This window comes from Thunnus thynnus, chromosome 7 (genome assembly GCF_963924715.1).
Source record: "Thunnus thynnus chromosome 7, fThuThy2.1, whole genome shotgun sequence".
Classification (NCBI taxonomy): domain Eukaryota; kingdom Metazoa; phylum Chordata; class Actinopteri; order Scombriformes; family Scombridae; genus Thunnus; species Thunnus thynnus.
Window position 1 is genome coordinate 14414100 of NC_089523.1, and position 25126 is coordinate 14439225.

General features: G+C 40.8%; 2 protein-coding genes across 2 annotated transcripts; both read right to left on the reverse strand.

The window, feature by feature from the left end:
• Positions 1–2182: 2182 nt before the first annotated feature.
• Positions 2183–15741, reverse strand: LOC137185948 (protein yippee-like 2). Its single transcript, XM_067594510.1, has 5 exons — positions 15228–15741; positions 9212–9443; positions 8474–8517; positions 7987–8095; positions 2183–4884 (listed from the first exon to the last, which is right to left on the reverse strand). Exons 2-5 carry the CDS (start codon positions 9326–9328, stop codon positions 4795–4797), a joined length of 360 nt encoding a protein of 119 aa, XP_067450611.1. The 5' UTR covers positions 9329–9443; positions 15228–15741; the 3' UTR covers positions 2183–4794.
• Positions 15742–16481: 740 nt separating this feature from the next.
• On the reverse strand, positions 16482–25113 carry gdpd1 (glycerophosphodiester phosphodiesterase domain containing 1). Its single transcript, XM_067594509.1, has 11 exons — positions 24939–25113; positions 24558–24707; positions 24258–24300; positions 23706–23841; positions 22833–22878; positions 22415–22536; positions 21803–21892; positions 21192–21325; positions 19393–19452; positions 18995–19046; positions 16482–18461 (listed from the first exon to the last, which is right to left on the reverse strand). The coding sequence occupies exons 2-11, from the start codon at positions 24691–24693 to the stop codon at positions 18327–18329; spliced, it is 954 nt and encodes a 317-aa protein (XP_067450610.1). The 5' UTR covers positions 24694–24707; positions 24939–25113; the 3' UTR covers positions 16482–18326.
• Between the last annotated feature and the right edge of the window lie 13 nt (positions 25114–25126).

The following is a 25126-nucleotide window of genomic DNA, read 5'->3' on the forward strand; positions in this document are numbered from 1 at the left end:
AGTATCATTAAGTCATTATGGAGTTATATTATTATATGATTACTACTTTATAATCCCATGGGCAGTTTAATCTGTACTAATGCGTCACATTTTAAAAAAGTTGTCATATGTTTTGTGTGTAAAATCTGAATAGACATAAATGTGGTGGAGTAAAAAGTACAACGTTTCCCTTTGTGTTGTAGTGGAGTTGAAGTGGAAATATCAAGAAATGGAAATAAGCACAGAATTTGAGTAAATGTACTTTCCCCACCACTGAAAAAAATGGAGATTAACCAGCTATATTCAGGGTCCTCATGTGTATGCAGATACAACTGTGTGTGTTTGTAAGTGTGTCCGTAGGCCAGAGGCAGCATGAAAGTACAAGACCCAAATGCCATGTCAGGATGCAAGTCCTTATTTGCCCTTCTGTCTTTGTAAAGTGCAGTGTGTGTGTGTGTGTGTGTGTGTGTGTGTGTGTGTGTGTGTGTGTGTGCGGCGTGTGTGTGTGTGTGTGTATCTGGGCAGAGCAGACTGTATGTTGTCGTCCAGCAAACACGTCAGTATCTGTGGCGTCGCATGTCTCTGCATGCAGAGCTGACTGTGTGTTTTTTAGACTGTTCCCAGGATGGTCAGAAGGTTTCTGGCATTATAAACATGCTAAATTAATGAAACTGCCTATACAGACCTACAATCGCAGGTTTCAGCTGCTGCAAATACCATAAATGTGGGGAACATTATCTTTAAACCCTACACGACCCAGATGTGATCTTTTCCAGCCGTCACAACATATGTGAACATCTGTAAAATCTAGGTCACACGGGGTTACAGATCACGTTTTTCTGTGGGGAAGGGGTGATCACATTGGTTGCTTTGTCCTGCTTTGCCCATCTTACACATCACATTTAATCATTACACATGTATAGTAATCCAGACAGTCAGCCCCCCGCCCTACTTTTTGCATCGAGAGAGAGAGAAACAGACGTAAACATAGACATCAGCACAGAGGCGGTCAGGTCGGTCAATCAAAGAGACAGTGGAGGGGTGGGCATGCATGGCAGACCCAGACAGTGCATGACACCGACTCCTCCGCTGCTCTGTTTTAGGAAAAAGAGAGAGAGACAGGGTTGCTAGGAGACCTGGCCCAATGCAAACATGGCACCATCTGCTGCAGTGAGATTTGGAGTGGGTTAGCCAAGTCGGACAGAGAGAGACCATCCCAGGAGGATCAGTGGAAACAACACTACAGGGGAAAGAGAGGATAGCAGAGGGCAGTGGGAGGAGAGGAAGGGTGATAATGAAAGATGAGGGGGAGGAAAGGAAAGCAGAATGAAGGAGAGGAGGAAAGTAAGCATGACGAGAAGCTTGATTAATGTATGACTAACAGGAGTGACTCTCAACCCACCCACTCATAACCCTCCTACGCACACATTAACACACACATATATATACATATTCAAATTCATTCCAGTCTCACAGAAAAACATTGTGAGCATAATTATCATGTTATTTTCTGTATTAAGGTGAGATAAAGATATGATAAACGCTGGTGGAGGTGAAACCAAGCTACTGCTGCTGCTGCTGCTGCTGTTGTTTTTTTCCCATTCCCCCAAAAGTAACAGATGATGCACTTGTTACCATGGGGACAATAAAATGTCATTATCACATATCACAGTTCAGTCGCAGCCTGGTGAATTCACACAGCCACCTCGTAATTACTGTGAATGAGTCATTTCTGTCACCATTACTGTTATTAGCGGTGTGTTTTAACTAAAAAAGCAAAAACAAAATGTTACCTAAGGTTCACACAAGTCATCTGTGACTGTGATCATTTTAGTAAAGGGACTCTCCACAGATTTTACACATGAAGATCAGTTTTCCTAGCAGAAAGAGAAAGTCTGTGAAAACAGTTGTATAATATCTATTATGGCTCTGAGGGGAGCTTTTTTTAAAATGAGGCTATGTAATGTTTGAGAGAGGAAATAACACATTATTCCTCTTACAGATGAAAAGTTGAGTTCATAAGCAATAAAATACACCTTTGTCCAATATAATACACTCAGCTGTTTTGATGCTACAGCCTGCCAGCCATCAATGTTGAGCATCCTTTTCAAAAATCTGTCTCCTGTGTGTCTCCCTTAATCAAAGTGCAATGCTATATCATTAGACCAGTACCAAGGTTGCATGAGAAGAAACAAACAGTATATTCCATACAGATATCAAGGTGCATTTTATTAGATGAAGATCCAATGATATATAGTCAACATCAGCATCCTCCTTTACAAAAGACATTAAAATTGAAACATTTTCAGTAAAAAAGTAGTATTGTACAGCCAATGTGGGGTACCAGAGAGAAAGCATGACATGACCTAAATCATATTCATTCATCATCTTATGGATCATAGATAAAACACGATACATTAACATTATTTACAGTCTGTAACACAGAGGTTGACATGAATGGTAATCCTCCTGGTGAATACAGTAAATAGAATATATTCATATATTAAGATCTTTTGTTTACAAAATCATAATGCATTATATATATCACAGAGAAAGGCTATCCACAACCTTGGCTTTCAGCTATACACACCCCCTTGTTTTGCAACACATTGCCCAAGCAAAATGAGATCTTTTGTTTGGTCAATTTATTGTTGATGGGTGGGTTCTTTGGTTGTGCTGGGTTTTATATCACAGCCTCCGACTGAGCAGTCAGCTGCTGTGTGTTACTGAAGAGTTACTCTATTTACGGTTTGGTTGTAACTGGAGAGTTTTGAGCAGGGCAACTTTTAGGGGCAATGTTTGCAACAGCAACAGGGAAACAATGTGTGACACACAGGGCAACTAATTTCACTTCCCTTAACCAGGATCACATTTATATCTGTAATGCTTTTGTGTCGCTGCAGAAGTATTTGCGGACGTGGTTACTAATTGTTGTATTAAAGCACAAGGTTTCATTGCTTTTCTTTTCACGAACACATGATGAAGACTGACACAAAACTGGCCAGAGTTTTTAGCTTGTGCATGCAAGAAAGATGCATTTCCACAGGATGGAGGAAGTAATGGATTCTCTCATATGAAAATAACACATTTCCATTAGAGAATAACACATTCAGCACATTAAGTAGGATCCTGGCCTGAGCAAAGGAGAGTTACCATCCATCAAGGTACCTGAGCAATGTTACCCATTAACGTTACCTCAAATATTACCCAGGTGTCATAACAGGGAATATTTAGTAAGCTAAATGAGGTGGGAAAAATAAGAAAAAACAAGAATTATTATCTAAAACTGGAGCAAAACCTAAGTAAATAATGTGTTGGTGCATTAAGGACAAAAGAATAAGAAGTCTGTCCATTACATTGCGCCATAATGTTGCCCAGTAGGTTTGTTATAGTGTTTTATTCTGGTCAGTTAGTGAAGAACTAGTGTGACAGCAGTTAAACAGCAGTCATCCCAGACTGAAAGAGAGCCTAAGAGTGATGGGTATTACCTTTTATACATATGCATCTACAGTACACACCTCTGTGGTCATGTGAATAACATGTAACTTCATAAAAAGTTATCTTTTTTAACGTTGCATTTTCCCTCGGCCCATGAATCCAGTCATGCGTTGCGGCCATTTGTTTAACAGTTTCTTCAAATCAAAGTATTTGTTTGCAGCTGACCTACAACAGTAGAAAGACGCTCACAGTGCTCGCAAAACCTTTGGGAATCCCAGCCAAAGTCGTCCACCTGAGACACGCTTATGTTGTGTAATTCTATCTGGCCAAGTAACAAAGGTAGACCCAGACATACACGAAGCGGATCAGCAGATCACTTTACACGACTCGGTGTATCGAAGGGTGAATAAAACCCAGGGGACCTGCCTTGCTGCTGCGAGGGCAAATTCCTGCGAGGTTTTAGGACAAGCCGGTGGCTGTCTGTCTGTATCTCTTTCGCTCTCGGCCCACCCTGCCCCGTCCTGAGCTGCATCGCTGGCAAGGCATGGAGTGGATCCCAGCCAGAAGCCATCAAACCCACTGCATAATTGGATCAGGATCTTTCCTCCCCGCTGCCCCTCCCTACATGTTCAGTGAGCGGCCTGGTGGGCGGCAATCCCTGCACCCACCCCATCCGCCACAACCTGACGCCCATGTGCTCGGGCCTCCGTGCCAAGCCTCAGCGCCAGGCCTCATCACTGGCCCAGCTGGCATGGCCCCAATCAGCTGGATTTGCTATAATCATCTTAGGTCATCTCATTCACATTGGGAACAGAGCGAATGCCCGTCAGCTCTTCAAGCAAGGCCACTGAACCCCACCAGGGTTCATCTGGTCCTTCTGGATACATTTCCACTGAGTGACCTGCTAATAACCGGTTTATTGTCAAACAAGTTAGAATACCTCACACACTGACGTTCCTGCAGGTTCAGAGGGAGTGTTGCCACCTTTTTAAGAGTTATCAAATCACGTTTCAGTATCAAAAAGAGACCTTTTGTCTCATCTACCGTTGCTGGCCAGTCACCTAGTCCTGCTAGCTGCGTACAAGCCTGCCTAGTCTGTCTCTCTCTGTCAAGCTGGGATGTCTGGGACCTTGATGTATGTGTGTGTGTGTGTGTGTTTGTTTGTGTGTGTGTGTTTGTGTGTCTACATCAAGAGGTGTGGTAGGGAGGGATGGGCAGAGAGTTACAGAGGTTAATGGTAAATCAGCCAAACCAAAGTCACACACTCACCCACCTCACACAACCTCCCTCCCTCCCATCCATTTGTCCGTCCATCCATCCATTCACCCAGCCCCCTCCCCTCCCCTCCGCTGTGGTCGTGTCCCGGCTACTCGTCCCTCAGTCCCAGCCGTTGTCCTTGATCATGTGGGCCAGCTCGATGATGAACTTGCCCTCTTTATACTTCTGACTGCTCTCAAAGGCATGTTCCTGGAGGGTGTGGCAGAGGACAGAAGAGACAGAGAGACACCATTTAATTCAAATGACAGATAGATAGAGAATAATAATATGTTTAAATCACTGACAGAGAGCAGGATAGTGTAGGATAAGACACAAGAGGCACAAAAAAAAACCGTGCTCAAGACAGTCTTTCTAGCTGCATATAAAAATCCTTGACTCAGTCCTGGCATGTCTCTGCTCTTGGCTCTATGGAAGCTGCTTATATAACCGTCAGTCACTGAACACTGCAGAGGAGTCTGCAGAACCAAAACTCTAACCGGGCTGAAAGTCCATACCTCACATTGGCAAAAATGTCTGTCTAACCACTAATATTCTGGCAAATCCAAAAGCTGACAGGTTTGATCCTCAAAACAGCCAGCAGAGAGGTAGAGTCTGCTCTAATTTTGCAGGCAGCAACATGCATTTCGACTGTTAGGCGTCTAATCCAAAATTCCTCTGGAAAATAGGAATGAGATTCATAGAAAATGCCAGAAACACAAAGTCTGAGCTACACAGAAGCTTATTAGCTCAACTTAGTGTTGTTCTTGAAGGTAAAATACATGAACAAATGCCTCAACTGACACCATAATTGTGAATTTTCTTCACATATCTAAATATTGAATGTAGTGGCTACTGAGATAATGTAACTCAGTAAGTCGAAAGCCCCTTTAGACATATACCGCGTTACATAAATGTGACGGCAGTTTTGGTCTCATGTCTGATTAACCGCATGAGTCACTTTTATGTAAAAGTCAATCGTACTAGGTCGGACCTAGGAACATCTCTGCCGTCATATTAACGTCAAGGCTACGAAGGCACACAGAGAGAGATATTAAACACACATCGAGTTCCAACTTGTTAAGAGCTCCGTACAAGTAATGAGAGCTAAAAGACCAAAATTCATGACACCGCAGTTGAAGTTGAAGTCAACCTCCAACTTGGATAAACACAAAGTCAATTTCTTTTTCTTTTTTTTCCAAGAATTGTGGGTCTCAACAGCTGATTTCTCTTCCTCTAATATGTGTAATTGTGTTTATTGTTTCAACAGTAAGATTTAAAAACAGAGGGCATCTGTTTGTGAATGTCTTAGCCATGCTGGTCACATGATAACACTCAGCTGGTGGTGGTTGCCTGCTAATCCCACCTCATCTCTATCCAGTTCCACCTCCAATATCCCCATATTTGTGTGTTTTTCTGGCCACAGTACCGTAACTGACAAAGATGGTGGTGAGCGGTAAACCCAAATCCAAATTTGAAAAGCTCTTTTTGGAAACCCACAGGTAAAATCACTGAAGATATTCCTGTTTTAAACTATGTATTTATTACACCCCTTTAACTAAACATTTCATATATTATAGCCATCGTTTCAACACAGCTCCTATTTTTAAAACCGTTTGAAGGGCATTTTTTTAAGCACAGTTGCTCATCAATGATGCTTTCTACTTACAGTCCATTAACAGTCACATGTGAGAAAGCAGACAGTCACTGTGAAAACGCAGAGAGTCACAGAGTAGGCCGATACAAATGTTCTTTCACTGTGGAGCGTCTGTACCTGGTTTTGTCTTTGGCTATTTCTGTTCAGAGCTGCAGAGGCACGTTATCAGATTTCTCGGTGTAGAAGTGCAGTAGGTCAAGCCTCCCCACAGAACTTTGATGACTGCAGAAAATCAGCACAACTGCAACTGATATTAATGGCAGCCCTCCATTAAGTCCTATTTGGTGTCTGTGTGCTTGTGCACACATGTGTTTTCTCTGCCTTGTGGGGTCCTGACAGGAATAGAAACTACCCAGAAAAGTAGCTACTTGTGAAGCTGCTTCACCAGGTGTTTACCAGGCGTCATAAGGAAAATTGTTATTTTTATCCCGGAAGGTTAAAGAGCCACGTTTAAGGTTAGACATGTAACTGTGAATGTTACAGTTAGAGGTTAGGTAAAGAGTGATGGTCAATGGAGCCCTCTCAGAAGCCAAACAACAGGGATATTGTATATGTGTGTGTGTGTGTGTGTGTGTATGTGTGCGTCAACCTCTAAAGGATACAGTCACGTGCCCTATAGTGTAAACTCTCACCTCCATGCTGACAGGGTTCACCAGTGACAGCTGCATATGCTCAGCTTTGCTGATATATGAAGACAGCTAGCATGTGTGCATCATGTTCAGTTCACCCTGACATAGGAGCTAAAATACCACCTGTACTAAAGACACGCTGCACGTGTATTTTGACGTGTTATATCACCGCTTTGTGTTGAATGTATAGCTCTAATATTAGCCAAAGCTACACAGCGAGGCTAATAATGTTATTTTAACTGTAAGTGTTAAAATCCACAACACTGTCAGTTTTTATGAGATTTATCAACAATTATTAAAAGGGACATATCAGGCCTTTTGTGATTTTCTGTTATTTTTATACTGTTATGATGTCAGATGTCTGTTAAACATGGTTAAAGGTCTAAAACTTGTAAAATGCTCCCTGCAAGTCAAAAGCCGGGGCTTCGTTTGCAATGTTACCTCAATTTCCTCCTTGTGATGATTACAGATCGTTCGTACATGCCCACAAATGGCCATCCATTAGTAACCTTTGTTGCTAAGGTTGTTCCATTGGCCAATAGAGCCCCAGAATATAAATATAGACCTGGAAATGTGCATGATGTGTCCCCTTCAACACTAGCAATGACAGTTGTGATGAAAATCAGCCATATAAAGTAGACATCTGCTATAATAATAACACTACTACGATATCTGCTATAAAGTCAACTATAATAAAACCTAAGGCATATACTGCATGTATAAATGCAGTATCAGATGTCTAAATCAGATGTCTTTTACTTCCACAAAACATCAAAAACTCATCACAAGTCACATAAGATAAATAAAGACTTCTCCTTCTGGTCTCCATCTGTTCTGAGCAGTCAATCTAATAACTCATTCAGCCCAGAGCCGTACCGCTGCACTGACCCTGAGAGAGGAGGAGGTCCCAAATATAATTAGGGTGCACACAAAATTAGGGTGTGCTTTAATAACAACCTCCCAGTTTATCGTCCTCTAACCATGGATGTAGTTTGTGTGCTGTGCATCAAATCAGCCAAGGACACTTACGTATTTCCATCCCAGGGTCGTCTTGCAGTTCTCACAGTAGATATCTGCTACAGCGTGCAGACCCGTGAGCAGAACTCTCTCCTCCGCAGGGCCACACCCGACGTTCACCCTGAGAGAGGGAAAATCAGTTGGGGGGGGCGGGGGGGGGAGAAAAGAGCGAGAGACAACAGTTAAAAGAAATTGCTGTGTGTAAGTGGCTCAAGTTAAACTCGCTCAGTTGCATGAACTGTATAATGTGCTCCAAATGAGTCACTGCCTCACACCCACTCAACACAGCGCATACAGATAGGGCACCAGGCTGCGGAGCACAGATTCAAACAGCCTCATTTTCACACTCAATTCAGCTGATAATGACAGCGCTCCGAGGCACACTACACTGGCGCTTCACAAACAATATAACTGCCGTGTTTTCCTGGCACGTAACGTCAGCTGCAAAGCCGTTTGCGAACAGGTGGGTGTGAAAAACAACAAGAGAGGGGACACTCACACTGAGTTGAACAGGTAGGCTCTGCCCTGGCTGCCCTGGAACGACTGCAGAGACAAGATGAGACAGAGATCAAAAGGCTGAAATAAGAATCCACCCTTTCATTTTCTGCTTGGTTTCCATGTTACTTAAATAGAAGGTATTATTTTAAAACCTGTAGACAAAATCTTTATGAATGTCTACTTTAAACTGGTGTGTCGTCTCTCAGTTACAGCATGGTTGACTAATGCATAAGTAGCTTTACCACTGGCGATGTAGTTATTCTCTAGCAGGACAACAAACAAGCTGCTGCAGATTTATGTAGCGCAGCTGTGTTACGACCGGCAGAAGGTCTTTGTGTACAGGTGAGCTGTGTTTTCATAATCGTTCGTGGAAAAAGTGATAGTGCATTCATAATCCAATTCACTAACCAGCTTATAACATAATCCATCCACAGGAAATTATGAGTTGGCGGCTGACGCAGACATACAGGTGTGTATTTTTATAACACCTCATCCTCTCTCCACCTTTTATCATTTTCAACACTTGTCCTTTAATTGAATTTAACACTTGTAGATTATATTCTGTAAAATTAAATGCACTGTGAATTGAAACACTATAAAATAAAACACTTGTCTCTAAAGAAACCTACTTTATGTGTGATCTAATAACACACACAGATCAGTTTCCAGGGGCAACCAGTGTTCGGTAAAATGAGCCGAGTCACTGGAGTCACTGGTGCCACTGTCACAGCCTGGTTACCTTGGAGATGAGCTCGTCATGGTTCGCAAGGTGAGCTCGGCAGTGGATGCAGCTGTAGGTTCGGTGGCAGCTCGGCAGGTACGCCTGGAAGGTCTTGGAGCGTGTCATTCTGACCATGGGCGGGGTTGGCGGGCGGTGCAAGAAGGGACTGCCAGCCCAGGTCGGCTCACAGGGGAAGCACCGCAACACACAGGTGAGGGCCGTGGTGGGCGGTGGGTCGGGAGGCGAACACCTGAGCACGGGAGGAACAAAAGAGTGGCTAATGGTTACATCGGTTGTGTAACAGCTGCTTTCTGAGGCTGATGTTGCAAACTGAGCCACAGGTGTATCACTGCTGATGGGATTATGCAGTCCTCTGTGGGTTTAGGGAATTCTCCCAACCTGCTTGTGTGTGTGAAAACCTTAAAAGCCCCAAAAAGCTGCGATGTGATGCATTATTCATGAGCCTCTCTCCGAGGCTGAGTCACTGCATTTCACTTTTCAAGTTTCAAGCTGAGAACACTTAAAGAAAACCTGCTTTAAGAGATAACCATGAAACAGACCTCCACCACGCAAGAAAACAACACCGAACATCTACCAAGTGGCCAAATATGAGTCCCAACTGGTGGAGGGAGCAGTTTAGGCTCCAGTTACAGGTACAGACTGATGTGTGGCTGTTTCCATTAGTTCAATCGGCACAGACCTTTTCAATACACACAGCTCACATTCTGTATTGAAGTCTACGAGGCTGCGGAGATAATCTGCTTAGCCTAGCACAACTGCGAGGCTCGCGCTATACTCACTCCATGATATCCAAATAGACCGAGCCCTTAAAATACTTCTGCTTGGTGTGCCCTGGTGACTGAGAAGATTAGTGAGCTGGCCTGGGAACCCATCCCAAAAGGCTCTAGGACCAGAAGCATGTTTTGACGAACTGTACAGGAGAAGCTAAATGGTTAAGGGCCAATGCTTTCTATTGGTGCAGTAATCATGTTTGTGTTGAGATTTCAGCACACTAAACACATCCTATCAATCACAGAATGTAATCTAGTCATATTCCCCACTGCTATACTTTCCATAAAGATGCAGAGAAGCCTCATCAAAACAAAGAATATGCAACTTTTATCGTCTACCTGCCGACTCACCGACCTATCTTTCAATATTTTATAGAAAACATGACCTTTCTACCTAAATAAAACAGGCAGTTTTATACTTGACAGGACTATGACTCTATAAGACGAGTTGTTTCATCACCTTCACCACATGCTGTCCTATTCTGTCTCCTCTCCTTCCTGTCAGTCTTTAGTGAACCATCTGGAAAAACTAATAAAATACTGAATGGGAGCAGGAGGCCTCTGTGAGTTTAGGACAAACAACAGAGAGAGAGACATAGAGAGGGAGAGAGAGAGAGAGAGACAGAGAGAGAGAGAGAGAGGCCTCTTTACTTTGCTGCTCTGCAATATGATTGTTTTTACTGTTGGACGGAGGCTGATAAAGGCTCCAGTGCTAATGGGAAGGACCGGGAGGATAGAAATAAATAAGGCAGTGAGATGTGCCACTTGTTTTCTCTCTGACTCGGTGCCAGCGGCGTGGGATCGGGGCACAAAGACACGCTCAGTACAGTTGTCAGAGTTGACCCCTGACACACATACTCACACTCACACACACACACACACACACACACACACACACAGACTGATATTTAACCCAAAGCATGTTTTATCCTTTCGGTCATTTCAGGACTGAGGACAAGGACAAAGTAACCAGTCCTCTAAGATTTCTTTAAAATATTGAGTCCTGCCATCCAGAATCATCCCTGATACATGATCAATTATCTTATTTATTCAGGACACCAGTTCCCACTTCATACTTACATTTGGCTGCTACAAATATGATATTAGAGCTGAAACTATTGGTTGATTCATCGATGGAAATGAATCACCTAACTATTTTGATCATTTATGAACTATTAAAGCAAATTTTCAAGCAAAAATCCAAACTGTTGGTGAGGATTTGCTGTTTTTCTCTGTTTTACATCATTGTAGGCTGAAAATCTTTGGGTTTGGGACTGTTGGTCAGACTAACCAATACATGTGAAGACATCATCATGGGCTTCAGGGAACTTTGACAGGTATTTTTCACTATTTTCTGACGTTTCATAGATCAAACATTTAATTGACAATGACACTATTCATTAGTTTCAGCCTTATATGTGATGAAATTTGCAACAGTTGCATCAGAGCTGCCTGATTACAGCTCAGTGATTAGTCTTAGGTACGGTAGGTAATCTAGGAACAGAAGCTTCAAACTTAAGCTTCAAATTTAATTACATTAAAATCTTCTTCTTCTTCTAATACTGCATTTGCCACAAGTCACACGTGATCAATGAACTGGCTAAACACCTAAAACGTGAACGTGCCATATGGACAAGAAGCCGTCCATCACAGCCACAGCAAGGCCAAACAGAGAAGCTGTTGTTGCAGTTAATGTTGACATATAGAGCATCATGCCATTAATGTGCCCTCAGCAGACCAACAACAGCAGGGTCGGATTATAGTATTGTATATAATACACATCTTCTGGTGGGTCATATATAATCCATGTAGAGTTCTCTCTCTCTCTGTGTGTGTGTGTGTGTGTGTGTGTGTATTATCTGCAGTCGCTCTGAAGTGATGAATCACTTCATTAAAGCAACAACAGCAGTCGGACGCTGCATGTCAGCAGCTTTGGATAAAAACAATATCTGTTACTGCTGTGATTATTATAAATAGATTCAAAAGCAGTCACTGTGTAAGATGTTAAGAGCCTAAACAATAAGTAACAATAAGTAATAACTATTTTGATTAGGGCTGCAACTAACAATCCATTTCATAATTGATTTATCTGCCAATTATTTTCTTGATTAATCATTTTGTCCATAAAACATCAGAAATCAGTAAAAAAAAATGTCACAATATCCTGGAGCACAAGGTCTCATTTTGTCTGATATACAGTCCAAAATCCAAAAATATTCAATTAACTACAATTGAAGACCAACAAAAGCAGCAAATTCTCATATTTAAGAACCTGGAGCCATCAAATATATTGCTTTTTTGCCTTTTGCAAAATATGACTTAAATTCCAAATATGACTCAGCTCCTGCGTCTCAAGTTGCTACTTTTCTCTGCTTTGTGTCTATTTTAGACTGTTGTTCAGGCAAAATGAGACATTTTAAGACATCGACTTGGACTCTGGGAACCTTTTCAGGAGCACTTTTTAACTATTTCTTAACATTTTATTGACCAAATCATTAATCGAGAAAATGATTAGCAGATTGATTGATAATGAAAATAATCATTAGCTGAAGCCCTAGAGATGTTTGGCCATGATATCTTTTTGACACTGTATAATATAATATAATATAATATAATATAATATAATATAATATAATATAATATAATATAATATAATATAATATAATATAATATAATATAATATAATATAATATAATATAATATATATTGTATGATCAAAAACTTATTTTTGGTTTATCTCATACACATTTTCTTACAACTGAATTATGATGTAGATTAAAAACTTCATTGAGACAAGAAGGCAACCAAACATATAAACGAGAAATATTTAATAGAAAGCATTTGCAGGCTTTAGCACCACATTACACAGATGAAAATGTACTGGAACCTGTTCAAGGCTAGAGTATAACGCTGGTTGACATTTAAGAACAACTTCTAATTAGTTTCCAAGAACAGGACATGCTTGAAAATAATTTTGCAAGGAAATATTGTGTTTGTGGGAACAAGGCTGCGGACACAAAGAGTCAACCCAGGCTGCCTGCTTTGCACTAAAAAAAAAAACCCTTTGACAGAATAACAAATTGCATAAATGATCAGGTGACTAGAGAAACTGATCGCAGAGCCCCAGACAGGCTCCAGCAGCAGAAAATGTTATCAAAACAGACACGTCAGGAGTAAGACTGTCGGCAGAACTGCTAACAAACACATAACCTCAGTCTGTGTCGTCAGTGTTTGTCCATATTCTTATCAGTTTATCTTTCCGTCTGCCTGCCTGTGTCTTCACTCTATCTGCCTGTGTTCCTCTCAGCCTGTTTGTATATTTATTTCTTTTTCTGCTGTCACTCTATCTATTCATCAGTTCTGCTGCGGGTCGTTTGAGGTCACCGAGCTGTCCATTCTGGTCATTTCTGGGTGTCATCACAAAAGGCTATGTGCCACGAGTCTCACCAGCCAAAAGGGCCCTTGTATCCTAACAAAAAAACCTTTGTTATGTAACGGACTGCTGCCGCCGCTGTTGCTGTTTCTGACAATGATCGAGAGCAGGAGAAAGACAGAGGAGAAGAAAAAAAAAGAAATATAGAGGGAGTGGAGAGATGTGAGTCAGACAGGGACAGAGAGTAAGTTAAATAAGCAGAGAGAGAAAGAAGAAGAAGTCGTGTGTGTGTGTGTGTGTGTGTGTCTCCGCATTGGATGAGCTGTGTGTCCAATACTGCCCACAAGCTGCACCGACACGATTTCTGTACTTGATGTACTTTCATCCTATCCTCCATTCAGTGTTACACCAAGGCCAACAGCATACAGCAGCATGACATCACTGACTGGAGGAGAAAAATAAACTCCTCTCTGCCCCCCTCCCCCCCCTCCCCATATCAAATCTCACTGATGAGGCGATGCTCCTGCATCCCAGGTGTGTGTGTGTCTGGTTACTGTTGCCATGCTTTATCTGTACTTGCTTCTAATTCTCCTCTGTTGGTCTTTTTAATATCCTGTATGGAGAGGACACACTTATTTACATACTTATTCCTGTATATTTCCTTTAAGAATGGACAAGTAAGCCTTAAGGAAACACTCTTTATATGCTCATATATTCATATATAAAACTCATATATTCCTCATTCATATCATTCTCAGACCTGTGAATCTGTATGTGCAACACATTGTAAACAACTTTTGTTTATGTATGCGAGTCCTGTCTGTAAAGGATCACCTTTCAAGGCCTGCAACTCTCTGACCCCCATCTTCGATCCCTGTGTATCGACTCCTCATATGATCAATAACTATCTGCGTTTCACGCTCCGCAATGAAAACAGATCGCAAAGAGTGTAAAGGTTGTGATTTGATAAGGGCGTCTGTTCTTAAACTGCAGCATTTCCACCTGCCAGCTGAACTGTCACTGACTTGTGGAGGACAGCTTGAGGGTTTACAGTATGTGTGTGTGATAGAGAGAGAGAGAGAGAGAGAGAGAGAGAGAGAGAGAGAGAGAGAGAGAGAGAGAGTGTGTGTGTGTGTGTGTGTGGTTATTGGTATGAATCAGGTCACAGGCAGTGGCGCACTTCATCTGGGGCAGAACTTCAGCCACCACACGGAGCACAGATGGCAGGGATGCCTCAGCTCAGCAGTGCTGAACACACACACACACACACACACACACACACACACAGACACACAGACACACACACACACACACATACACAGACACACACATACATACACACACACACACCCCACTCCTGAAAGGCTTTCGCATCTGCAGATCGATGAGAATCAGGTGATCCCCTTCAGACTTTATGATCACATGATAACCCGCATTGATCCCCAGTGACGTTCATCACAGCCAGGCGCGCGCACATGGGATGATGGCGCATACGTGCAGGACAGTCATCACAAACAACATGTGTCCTAATAATAACAATAATAACTCATAGATACTGTAGCACCACTGCAGAGTAGAGCTCACCATCCCTACCACGAAGAAAACATTAGTCCAGACATTAAAAACAGTTGTGACAATAAACTCATACATGTTGCTGCCACGATACAAAAAACATAAACTTGTCATATTATAAGAATATTACAGTGTACCCGATAAACAGTCTATGTTAAAAGTTGCATCGATTACTAAGTATTGGACAGTCTGTAGAGGCTTAAATCGACGCTGGAATAACATTCATAGAGCGATATGAAAACAGTGCGTAACAACAAAATGCACCACACTGAAAATAACGCAGAAGACATCATTTTACCTTTGAAGGGAAGAAAAAACGGATCTCCACGTAGACTGGAAAATGTCGCACCTCCTCGTTTTCCTCGTGGCAGTGCCAATCCTAAACCCCCTTTCGCATTCCTTCCCAGGCAAATTTCCTCTTCTCTCTCTCGGCCCTGGCAAGTCCTGCAGAGACGCAATGTTTTGACGCGCAACGATGCCCAGCAGAGTTTCAAAGAGGAAGAGAAAGAGAGTCTGGAGACAGCCAGCCGGAGCGAGAGGGTTCACCCCCTACTTACTTCCGCGTTCGTAGAATAAACGTTATACAGTTAGGAAGGAGTCTTATTTTTAGTCAGTTTCTGTCCATTGTCGGTTTTCTCTGATTCTTGTAGACGTTTAGCAGCGTGACTCTGCACGTCTGTTACTTGTAGTTTTGTAATACGTAGCTATACTTCTAGCTGATATGAGCAAAAACCCGTGTCGCGCATGCGCTGTGGCGAATAGTTAACGTTATGAAAATGCACAATTTGATGCATTATTTATTGTATTAATTAGCTACCTTGTGAATTATAGAGCCATCGTTATCATCTTATTACCCTATTAATAATGTACCATGCTTAGTTTTATAGAAGTTTGTTTCATATTGGAACACAGAAAGCTAGAAAAATAGCTAATATACTCTTCTGTATCACTTCTTGTTTACTTTAAAATTCAGTAGTCGGAACACTGAACGTTGTCACCTAATTTTTCGGGTTATTTTTCAAAACGACAAACTCTACTGTTTCAGATCATATGAGCGCACTTCGGAGGACGTTAACTATCTTGACAGCCGAGTTTACGATCTTTGGCAAACGTTACACTGTGACTCGAGGAATAAATGACAGGCGTATCAGCCAATCAGCAAACAGATACGGCATAGCAACACCACGCTTATTGGTTGCGAGCAGCGACTAGCAACCAATTATTCTTACTGAACTATCTAGAAAGAAAGTATCTGAGAGAAGTTTTATCGATGATAATATTGTAAGAGAGGGACACAAAATACGTTACCGGTTCTTGTAAAAAAAAACAAAAAACAAAAAAGGTGGAAAATAACGTCTGTGCGAATGACTTTCAAGTCACAAAAGATGGTCAGCATCATCATTTTTTCTGATACTGAGAAAACTGAAGTTACTCCAGTCCACAGCGCCACCTGCTGTCTGTCTGTATTGGAAAAGTGATGTTTTTAGATTAATTAAACCGTGCAGTTGTCAACAACATTAGAAAATAGTTTTTCCACTATAAATACACACCATTTATGACAATATTTTAGTCTTTATTGATATAGAAAAAAATGTAGTTTTTCAATAATCTCCCATTGAATCTAATAAGGAGATAGTGGAATAAGGCATTTTGGTTGAACCAAGCAGCCAGGTCCCACAACTGGTTCTGTTAAAGTCCCAACAGCTCAACAAATAATCACTTGAGCATGCAAAACAAACATACACTCAGTACAGCACAGATAATGTAATCAAAACATTGTACAGAGTATATTAATTGCTGAAAGATCTGTAATATGATTGGTAGATCACAAGTGTTTCTCTCAAAGAACAATGATTCTGAATGAACAATGTAAAATTATCAGGTATAAAATAAATATCAATCACTCACACTCACTAATAATAAAAATGTCTGACAACAAACTGAAGAAAATCAAACCACAATACGGTTTTGATTGTAAAATAGCAAACATACAGTACATTCAACCAATCTTACATTCATTACTGACCCTCGCTGTGTGGTCACAAGTTTGGATTAGAGTGCGTCAGCAATATGATAATCCTAATGATCTTTACACATTCAAACTGTGACACCCCACAGCGAGGGATCAATAGACAATTGCTGTCTTTAATACATTTCAATTTCAAATCACTGCAATAAAGCAATCAAACAACATGCATCAGTGCCTCTACTATCTTGACAATAAAGTTTAAAGCCCACACATTGTGTCATACTTCTTGAATATGAAATTAAACACCATTTATGATCACATTAACACAGGTGAAAACTCATTACTAAAACAAAAACAATTAAATATTCTCTGTTGTGCAAATTGCTCTCAGATTAAATAATGGACAAGTGACGCCCCAGTCAATTCGTTTGATTCAGAGTAATATCTAAACTAAGCAGCTAATACACAGCTATGCAACCCATTGTCTTTAAAAACAACATATAAAAACAGTTTTTACAGTACAATCCACAGTTAAATTTAACTTGCCGGTGCCAAAAACTGAAATACACACCAGTGGCGCCTCAGTACTCACACTGTCCATGTTGATCTGAAACCAAAACTCAGTGTAACTAAGGGGCTTGTGCCTGCACGCTCTTATTTGTAACACATATCAAATGTTTGGCTGCATGTGGCGTCTATAAAAATATCTTACAACTGAGTCAATTTGTATATTATTGATGTGCTTAGTAACAGATTGTAAAAACGAAAAAGAAAAAAAAAACAATTCAAAGCATTATAAAGCAGCTGCTAAATTACTATTATATTAATTAATTAATAATACAGCTGCAGCTAATTAACATTACAGCTGCATCTGCTGGTGTTTATGCTAGCACAGTACTGCAAACTGTCAGTTACGTACTTGAAGGCGTTCGATTATGGAATTCAAGACTGATAAGACTTGCAATTGCCATTTTGTTCCATGTTACAGGTGTACTTTAAAGGATCATGTGGTTTTAAATAACTGTGAAATGCCAACACAAATCTCATACTGCTGTGTGTGTGTGTGTGTGTGTGTGTCAGTGTCTATTTGGGTCCAAAGAACACAACTTAAAGGAGATAATAGCATATAGCAAGTACAGTTTGTGTCCTTTATAAGCATTTTAGGATTTAAAATACATGGGTTTGTGCTACCAGTGTGACAACTGGTTCCTCAGATCAGTGCAAAACATGACGGTGATCCCTACCGACTGTAAAACAGTGTGCGAGTAGCCCCGCTGGAATGCATGCAGTAAAAGTGGACGCGTGGGGGGGCTTGTTTGGCAGGTCAGTCAGGTTGAAGGATAATCACTGGTGTGTGTGTGTGTGTGTGTGTGTGTGTGTGTGTGTGTGTGTGTGTGTGTTTGGGGGTGTGAGGTAGATTTTGGCAGGTCACTGGGGCTTAGAAATGCCATTCCGGTCCATGAAGTCTTTAAGCCTGGTGGGAAAATCTGTCATAACTCCTGTGGCTCCCAAGTCAAATGCCCTCTGGAAGTCCTCCTCGTCGTTCAACACCCAGATGTACACCTGAAACCAGACGCAAGACTTGTACGGTTAACACACACACACACACACACACACACACACACACAGCAGCGGACGTTGCACAAGGCTCAAGAATGCTTCTGTACTCGATTAGCAGCCACTGTAGCCTATTTCCGAACATGTAGGAATCTTGGACATTTCCCAGTAACCGCTCTTAACTACGCCATTACACTTCTGCAACTAGGTCAAACACTGAGAGGCTGACTGTTGTTGTTGTTGTTGTATACTATGGAAAATTCTTCTGTGGTTCTTAGAAGTAAAGATGATACAGAGGAACGCATTGACACATAATATGGACCCCATCACTCTTAACTGTCAACGTTCGATATACTGGTTTGGAGCTCCAACAAAGTGCACATACATTTCCTTAAAATAGAAGTGGTTAATGTCATTATTATGCCTTCACAATATACATTTATCATTTTTGCATCACCCATGTATTCAATCTTCCTTATAGAAAACTTTTTTTCTCCATTGTGAGGAAAGCCACAGAGGGCACATCGTGGTAGTTTTACCTGAATTCCTCTGGCAGTTAGATGCTCAAACAGAGCTTTCCTCATCAGCAAGCTGCGAGAACAGATATAAACACTCATCAGCAGGGAGAAACTGCAAGTACAGCAAGGGTTGACCAAAGATTCAGGACGACCAAGACTGTACAAGTTTAGTTGTAAAATTGTAAAAGTGTCGCATACGTATGTGTAATTTCATAATGAGGCCTCAGAATACTTCACATCAGCACTTTAAAAAACAAACACATGTTAATTGTTCAACAGAGAGAGAAATACAGAAATAGTCACATAAAAAGAAATGTTTTAACTGTTTAAAACTGTGAATTAAAGACACCCACAGACTCAGCCACTTAAAATAAAGGGGATAGAGTTATTCCCAATATTCAGACAGATGAGTGACTTACGTGTCTGCAACCCAGGTGATGAATCGCTGACTCTTAGTTAATCTGTCAGGATCCTTTAATCTGCAGAATCACACAGAAAAGTTAAAGTGTTAGAGAGTGTCACAGTGACACTTAAAAAAATGCATGAAGTGGTAGGAAATTTTCTAGTATTCAGAAATATATTGATCAATGCTCTTTCACTTTTTGCATTACCGGTTACTGGAGCTGCAAAAATGTCCGTTACTAAGCGAAATGTCCACTAGTCAATTACAGCCCACAACAACAGATGGAAACACAGACAACACATTTTCTGGGGACTGCTGAAATTCTTTCAAGGAAATGAAGGAAATCATTAACTTCAGTTGACGTAAATGAAGTAGGCCGGGAGAAAATGTACACAACAAACGTCACAGACACTTATTCGCATAATAACTTGTTGAGCACATACAACAGATTGATGAAACATGTACGTACAGTAACAGTGTAAATGTATGAGGGTGAAAAGTTCCTCTAACCGGCATTACGTGATCATTTAGTACAACATAAATACTGTAGCAGCCTTGACAGAAGTGTAATAAAGGAAATCACTTAATCCTTAATGAATGTTCAGCACGCATAATCTGCTCTATGACCTTGATCTTTATGAACCTCTGACACATACTCCAGGACACGGTGTGTGAGTGTTTCTTTCAATGTCTTAACCAGTGAGTGAGATCATCTTTCAAACAGCCTTGTGGCCGCAAACAGACAGAAAGGACAAACTGCAAAAACTCAACCAGTGACGGGAAGAGAAAGAGCGGTGAGTACAACAAACCCAGGAACCGCAGGTCCCTCGTGCAAATTTTAAAACCTTAACAAAAAATTTTAAGTAAATTTAACTACAGAGAACAACGTAATATGATGTAAGTTTTATCATTTCATAGGTTCCAGAGAGCTAAAACCTATCTAATCTGTTTTCAAACCATCTTCCATCTTTATCACTTACTATTTTAAAAAAGGACACATGCTTATCCAGATTTAATTTGTTTTCTATTAAGTTCTCATCTTAGGAGGAAATGACAAACAATTCCTCACATTTTGATAAATAACTCTTAGCACAAAATCTCAAGGTCTTCATCAGCTTGTAGTTTAGTTCAGAGCTTCAGTGATATCTACCCTGTTCAGTTTGTCTCTGGAGTCAGACATGATGATGAAAGCCAAAAGATGCGTATGAAAGCTTTGGAAAATTTCCAGCAAGTGGACCTTGTGCTAGAATGTTTCGTCAAACTACGACTTTCAAAGTCAATAATGAACCAGCAAACTCCAAGTCCACACATTGTTCACTCAGAGAAACAGCAGGTGGTTTGTTTTTGTTTTTTTGACTATAAATGGGGATCAAATTGTCGCATTTATTGAAACTCTTGCTAACGGATGGGCAGCAGCTAAAAGTATTAATGCCAATTGAACCTTTTAAGTCTGATTTTATTCTAGTAGTTTGTGATAGTATGTATGCACTAAATGTCTTAATAGGTTTGTCCCTGTTCAGTCAGAATTATAGTTTAATGATGTGTCCTAGTCTCACTAAAACCCATTTCAGGACTTGAGCCTCAATTAAGGTGAAAAAAGTTTATACCCATGTAAACCAAACCCTGATCTTTGACCTACTGCTATCAAATGTTGTGTACTTTCAGATTGATACTGATTACGTCTGGTAGAGTGTTACAGTTGTCTGACCAACTAAAACTGTAGAGGACATCTGTGTCATGTTGTACAACACCCTGTAGAGCACATTTACATGTTTATTTCTATGTGTTTGTACACAGTCTATGGTGTATACCTACTTGGTAACAATAGAGGGCATTGGGATCTCCAGGAACTGCTCCTTGAGGGGAACAAAGGGGAGAAGGCCGGTGTAGAAGAGGCCTAGCAGCTGTAATACTCTGGGAAAGCTGAACAACACTGGAATACGAGGGTTCTACAAAACACACACACACACAAGCAGGATTTGGGGTCAGTTCCCTTTCTAATTCAGTCTCTCTAATTCAGTGATATGTGAAAATGAGTCTGTACTTTCAGAAGGACTCTTGGGATGATTTGTCTGTCAAGAAATTGATTTAAGACTAACTAACAAGCGGATACAGAGTTATTTATATTTAAATATCTTCATAATCAAAGTTTTCTCTACAGTGAGTGAAACTATATTACAGATTGGTAGCAAAACATGCACTCTTCTTCCCTCCTACAGGAGCTTATTCACCCAAATATTACATAAAAATAATATTATTGCTGGTGGCAGGTTCAGTGGAGATTCACTTTCTGAAATGACTGGAACAAATGTAAACTAAACACATAATTCTGTTATGGAAACAACACCGTCTGTAAGTGAACAATGACGAACAACCTCGCATGATATCTGTCTAAATTTAAGGCCATGTATCTCATGTCAGTGTACCTCTTTGTAACACTTCTTCACAATCTGGTTGCTGGCGTTGCCCCACACAGTCAGATGCTCTCTGTCGTATTTGATGACCAGCTCGGAGACCTGCAGGAATAATAAGTCATCATCAAAAAAAATCCATACAACACATGGTGCTGTACACAAAAATTATGTGAGCAAAATGAAACAGAAATCTTGTTATCATTTCATGTTGCCTATTGCTATTGCACTCAAATGCTGCCATCTTTCAGAATTTGGCTACTGAGGAGCATAAAGCATATTAACAACCTTTCAAGTCACTCTTGCCTTTGTAATTTGATGTACTTTCTGTTAAAAAAATGAATTTTGGGACAGTGCTGGTTGATCGGATGGGAGCTTTGTGTTTCCATGTTTGTAAGGATGAATAAATTGAATCTTGAAAAACACCAGTGATGGTTCCTCAATGTCTGTTTATCAATGTACACAATGAGGTAGCCATTGATTTGGCTTTTCATGAATGATAAGTTATAGAATCAGTCGTTATCATGTGTGGCTGACAAAACAAAACAAAAAAGAACATAACAAGAGAGTTGCTTTGTGAGAGTTAAAGCGGCAAACACACATACATACACACACACACACACAAACCTTCTTGATGAGTGTGCTGTTGTTGACCTTGATGTCAATGTTGACAGGGGTGTTAGGAAATGCATCAAAGATGTCCCTGAGGAGAGGGATGCGTTTGTCATCTCCCCCCTCGCAGAAACACTCTGTACAGACAAGGACAAGTTGAAAACACAGTCAGCTCCAGGTTGTGCTGAATATGACAGCTGGGGGTGTATTGGTCAGTGACTTCAAAATAAATTATCTGACAAAAGTCAACTGTCATCTAAATACACTCACAACATGGATACTTGTACTTTTAATTGTGTATTTGATCCTATTCACAAACATCACATAAATTACTGAAAACCCAGAACACACTGACTACTGATGTTGCTGAGCATGTGTGTAGGTGATGTTAGCTTTGAAATGATTTCATTAGTCATGAGTATGAGATGCTCACCCCTCTGAAAAGTGACACCCAGCTTGCAAAGGTATGGAGGGAGCTCCTGCAAAGAGCACACAGCAGTCAGTGGTTGACAGACAAAAATACAGTGTATAGTCAGAGTCTGTCAGGTCAAATACAGAGGCGGCGTAATGAGTGTGACTGAGGGGTTCAGATTAACGACAGCCAATATGAAGAAGACGAGAACCCCGCAAGGACACGGCAAAACAAGATTAATGTGAAGAAGTATGTGCTGCTCTGTGCTACAAGGCCAAAGCAAAAGAGAGAAGTGAACAGTAGTTCCACAAATCTCATTTTGGTATCAAATTATTTATGTCATTTGACACCTTTTGTTATGTTCTCTGGCTTTCAAACACACACTAATTACTTCATTATGTGAAGCTCATAAGGAAAACATAGATCTGAGCTGGGAAACACTCATTCTACAGAACAGCAAACCTAAGTCAGCAACAATTAATCCACTGACTCGCTGAGAATTTCTGCTGGATGTGTTTTTCTTAAATCAGGCAAAAGTTCACCATGTGACATAATCAGGTGACCGAGTAAGGTTCCCACCTGATCAAGGCACATGATCCATCAATACTGTTACCTCAAGAATACATTCTCAAACATAAAAAAGTAATTATAATATAATTTTCAGAAATATTCTTGGTTTCTAGTATTTCGCTTGTTGATTTTAACTACATTTACACTATGAGTGAACATATAAGTGTTATGATAAATTTAAACATTTTCCTTCCAGAGGTTTCCTAGAAAGAGACGAAATTAGAAAATAGTAAAAAAAAATTAAAAAAAAAAAAAAAAGTAGTTCTTTCTCCGTCAGATATAGAAATGGAACGATTAAAGAGATATTGCAGAGCAGCGACTCACAGCGTAGGCCATGTCGGCGATGTAGGCGTTGATGCCGGTGGACCTTTGCAGGTTGGCATCATGTGAAACCACAACCTGTTCATCTTTTGTCAGGTGGCAGTCCAACTCCAGCATGTCTGTGCCAAGATCCACAGCACTGCATGAACCAACACACAGCACACATGTATGAGTATATCTGAAAGACGTCACTGACTTTCAGCTGTAGGCTCACCACTGAGGTCAAGAAATAATCACCAGCAATGATATTTGGACAAATGTTATAAAACTTAGATCACACACATTTAATAAAATCATGAAGCAGTTCACTTCCATTTAATAAACCAGCCAGACATACAGGAACAGCAAGGCTGGATAAACCGATAAAGACAGACAAACAAAACAGGCAGTGGTCACAAACCAAGCTCAGATGACACACACACACACACACACACACACACACACACACACACACACACACACCACAATCGCGCGCACAAGCACCAGTTATGATTCCCACATGCATGCAGAAACCAAATAAAGGGCTGTGTCATTATGACTGAGGTTTCTACTCACTGCTTGAAAGCTGCCATGGTGTTTTCTAGGTTTTCACCTGCTCCTGCAACACAAAAAATAAACAGAGTGTGGTACAGTGTCCTCTCCTTATATTTCAGTATTGTACGGAAAGATTAGTGGAGTAGTGTGAAAAGACTTATTATTAATCCAAAGCTGGGCACAAGAAATCATTTTTAGTCTTACAGTGAACTCTTATTCTCCACCATTGAACAAGTGTCCTCCTGTAAATATTTAGGCATCTATTGTGGACATAGCCTCATCTTGTAGTGAAGCATGAGACCAGGACCACTGTTGTCTCACCTCCACGGTGGGAAATGTGTCTGCTGAGGAAAGCCTCTCGCTTCCTCCGGTGCAGAAGAGTCGGGCATTTCAGCAGCAGGGCAGAGGTGAGCACATAGCCCGTTACCGTCGACAGGACATAGACAGCGGCACACATCTCCAGTCAGTGTGCTGGAAAACAACCACAACCCACTCAAAGTTAACATCTGCAATGAAGCAGGATTTTAAAATTAACTCGCTGTCTGTCTTCTCAAAAAAAAAAGACATACTGAGTTGAGTCTCAGTAACAGTAAGAGCGGCTGTCCCTAACAATGCACAGTTGCAATAAATACAATAACGTACTAGCTAAATTAGGCTAATGTTAGCTGAGCCGGGGGTCGTACATACAAGATTAAATCTTACCTTTGTCATCAAATTGTTTTGGTTTTCTTTGTTTTCCGACTTGATTAATCTAGGCAGTTCCAGTATGTTTTAGTTAATGTCCAGGAATCTGTATAGCTAGTTACTTTTATGTGAAGATAAGGTGATGAATTGGCTTCTTCTCTGCAGTAAGCTTTGAGCTGCACAGCTGTCACAACAGAAACACTAAC